General features: G+C 39.0%; 1 protein-coding gene across 1 annotated transcript; it reads right to left on the bottom strand.

The window, feature by feature from the left end:
* Positions 1-393: 393 nt before the first annotated feature.
* LOC145030212 (uncharacterized) lies at positions 394-861 on the bottom strand. Its single transcript, XM_078978615.1, has one exon. It carries the CDS (start codon positions 859-861, stop codon positions 394-396), a length of 468 nt encoding a protein of 155 aa, XP_078834741.1.
* Between the last annotated feature and the right edge of the window lie 3216 nt (positions 862-4077).

The following is a 4077-nucleotide window of genomic DNA, read 5'->3' as shown; positions in this document are numbered from 1 at the left end:
TAGTTGAGGATCGATGAACACGACCCGTGTTTAGTATAAGGCAAAACGAACACGGGCCGTGTACCGCTATGGATGCTGGATTGTTTGCCATTGATGAACACGACCCGTGTTCAATATAAGGCAAAACAAATACGAGCCGTGTACGACTCTGGATGCCACTTCCACTTCTTTGAACCCAAAAATTCCCCTCTCATTCAAATGAAAATTTTTTGCATCCCGGGGTCCGTTTGGTGATTTTAAATCATGTTTAAATGCATTTGGAACATTAGAAACCCACTGGCTTCAAATAAATGGAAATGTTTTTAAAGAAAAAGACAAAAATATCCTCGGGTTGCCTCTCGGTTAGCCACCCTTATTTTAAGTCGTTGGCTTGACGTGGCCCCCAGATATGCTTTAGTCTTGGTACGTGGGGTTCCCAACAACTCCGATCTCATCATTCTTCACCTTGAATCCTTCGTAAAATGACTTCAATCTATGACCATTGACTTTGAAAGTTTTTCCAGTTTGTTGGATTGTGATTTCCACCACACCATGGTCGAATACCTTTGTGACTACGAAAGGACCAACCCATCTTGATCTTAATTTCCCTGAAATCAACTTGAACCTCGAGTGATAAAGAAGCATTTTTTGTCCTTGTGCAAAAGTCTTCCGGGAGATGATTTTGTCATGGTATGCCTTTGTTTTCTCTTTGTAAATCATGTCACTTTCATACGCATCATTTCGGATCTCCTCTAACTCTTGAATGTCTAGCTTCCTTTTATTTCCAGCCTCATCTTCATTCCAGTTGAATTTCTTTATGGCCCAAAAAGCTTTGTGCTCGAGCTCAACCGGGAGGTGACAAGATTTTCCAAACACTAGCATATATGGGGACATACCAATGGGGGGTTTTAAAAGCAGTACAGTATGCCCATAAGGCATCATCCAACCTTATGCTCTAGTCTTTACGGTTTGGATTGACTGTTTTCTCAAAATGCATTTGATTTTCCTATTTGAGACCTATGCTTACCCATTGGTTTGGAGGTGATAGGCTGTTGAGACTTTATGAGTCACCCCATACTTCTTCAGAACGGATTCAAGCATCCGGTTGAAAAAATGAGTCCCACGGTCACTTATGAGAGCCTTTGGAGTGCCAAACCGGGAGAAAATCTAGGCCTTAAGAAAATCCACCACAACTTTGGTATCATTAGTACGGGTAGCTTTATCCTCCACCCATTTAGACACATAGTCCACCGCCAACAAGATATATGAGCAACCAAAAGAGGGCGGAAATGGTCCCATAAAGTCAATACCCCATACATCAAACATCTTACATACTAAAATAGAGGTAAGGGGCATTTGATTCTTATCACAATGTGCACATAACACATAAGAATCGTGAAAAATGGTAGGCCAAAAGAATCCGCTATCTAAGATTTTTCTAGCTATCCTTTGGGGTCCAAAGTGACCTCCACAAGCATAGGAATGACAAAAGTTAAGGATGGATTGTACCTCTTTTTGCTCTACACACCTTCAGATCATTTGGTCTGCATAATACTTCCAAAGTAAGGCTCATCCCATACGTATCGCTTGGCCTCCTTCTTGATTTTATCCTTTTGCCAACGGGTGGAATCTGGGGGAAATTGATTTGTGACCAAGTAATTGATGATATCTACATACCATGGTGCCTATTTGGCTACAAATAAGTGCTCTTCTGGAAATGTATCACAAATTGGTATACCATCTTCGGGTGATACAATGCGGCTTAAATGATCCGCAACTAAATTCTCCTTCCCACTTTTTTCCTTGATCTCAATATCGAACTCTTGAAAAAGCAACATCCACCATATTAACCTTGACATCGAATCTTTCTTGCTAAGTAAATGCTTTATAGCTGCATGGTCCGAATATATGATCACTTTGGTTCCAAGGAGGTACTGTCGGAACTTCTCTAATGCAAATACAATAGCAAGCAACTCTTTCTCAGTTGTGGTATAGTTGCTTTGTGCACTATCAAGGGTCTTGGATGCATAGTAAATGACATGATGAGCTCAGTCCACCTTTTGTCCCAAAACCGCCCCAACCGTGGTATTGCTAGCATCGCACATGTTCTCGAATGGAAGATCCAAATTTGGTAGTTGAATGATGAGGGAGGATATCAATAAATCATTCAAATGATCAAATGCACTTTTACATGCATCACCAAACTCAAAATGGGCCTCCTTTTGTAAGAGTTGACACATCGGCACAGTGATTTTGGAAAAATCCTTGATAAACCGTCGATAGAAGCCTGCATGGCCAAGAAAAGAACGCACTTCCCGAACATATGTTGGGTATGGTAAGCTCTTAATAACATCAATTTTGGCCTTGTAAACTTCTAAACCTTTTTGTGAAACCACATGTCCAAGTATCAAGCCCTTGTCAACCATAGAATGACATTTTTCATAATTTAGGACTAAGTACGTGTCGATGCACCTTTGTAAGATTTTGGTGAGATTTTGCAAACATTCATCGAAAGATTTTCCATAAACAGTAAAATCATCCATGAAAACCTCTATGATATTTTTGACATATTTTGAAAATATGCTCACCATACATCTTTGGAAAGTCGCGGGTGCATTGCACAAGTTGAAGGGCATGCGTCTATACGCAAATATGCCAAAAGGACATGTGAATGTGGTTTTCTCTTGGTCTTCCGGGGCAACTGGAATTTGGTGAAAACCAGAAAAACCATCAAGGCAGCAATAATGAGATTTCCCGGCCAAACTTTTTAACATATGATCGATGAATGGCAAAGGGAAGTGGTCTTTGCAGGTGGAAGCATTCAACTTCCTATAATCGATACAAACCCACCACCCGTTTTTCACACAGGTGGGTACCAAATCCCCTTCAGAGTTTTTGACAACGGTGACTCCGAATTTTTTCGGGACAACTTGCATGGGACTAACCCACTTACTATTAGAAATGGGATATATTACACCTGCATTCAAGAGGTTCATGATCTCCTTTTTCACCACCTCCATCATAGGTGGATTCAATCTCATTTGGGCTTCGTGGGTCGGCTTAAAGTCCTTTTCCATCAATATTTTATGCATGCATAATGATGGACTCAACCCCTTTATGTCCGCAATGGTCCAACCAATAGCCTCCTTGTACTTTTTCAAAATTCCAACCAACTCTTTTTCTTCTTCTTTTGCTAGCTTGGTTGAAATTATCACCGGTAATGTCTCCTCCTCTCCAAGATAAGCATATTTGAGATGTTCGGGAAGAGTCTTCAAGTCAAGACGCGGTGGTTGTACTATGGATTGAAGGAGTTTTGGATCAGAATTTTTAGCTTCATGCGGGGTGGTTCAACTCTCATAGGTTGTGCTTTTTCCAAGGAGTTGATTTCTTCAATCAACTCATCCTCCAAAGTGTACTTATCAGCCAGATTCTTGATCCCTGACTCCTCAAAATGCTTGCTCAAGATGGTGGTTAGCACATCTTGGCTTGACAACTCAAAACAACCATTAGTACTTGATGTGCGTAAACTCACTTAGTTTTAATCCTACTTTTAGTTGTAAAATAAACACACAAAGGCAGTGTACCTATCAAATGTGGAATAGTTTAGGCAAGTAGGGTATCGAACACAGGGAACGACAAATTAAAATAAAAAACTAATTCTATCTAAATTAATTAATAAGTAGATGGTTTTCTCTAGGTTTACAAGACTAGAAACTTACTAACTATTACTTAATCTAAAAACTAGAAAAACAAAGAATTAACTAGATTCAATAATGTGAAGGAACTTCTATTTAGTTCAACTCAATTGATCCTATGGTTGATTTCAAGGTAATAGTGTAATGGATTAATTATTTTGTTGGTTACCGATTCAAGTGATTAGGTTCGTGTTCACTACACTAATCCTTAGCAAATAAACTAACTTAAACAGTGATCAGTTGTCTAATTCAATTTAGTTCACTAGATTAATTATTCGGACTACTTTAGACTTACAATAGTTAATCAATTTGGTTTTAATTAACTTCTTGTTGATGGTCATCACACAAGCTTGGACATAAATTTACTTAATTTTCTTATTAATCCTAGTTTCATGTTCATTAA

The sequence above is a fragment of the Lactuca saligna genome, chromosome 2 (assembly GCF_052625555.1).
Source record: "Lactuca saligna cultivar CGN05327 chromosome 2, ASM5262555v1, whole genome shotgun sequence".
NCBI classification, from domain to species: Eukaryota; Viridiplantae; Streptophyta; class Magnoliopsida; order Asterales; family Asteraceae; genus Lactuca; species Lactuca saligna.
This window is presented reverse-complemented; position numbering and strand designations above follow the sequence as displayed.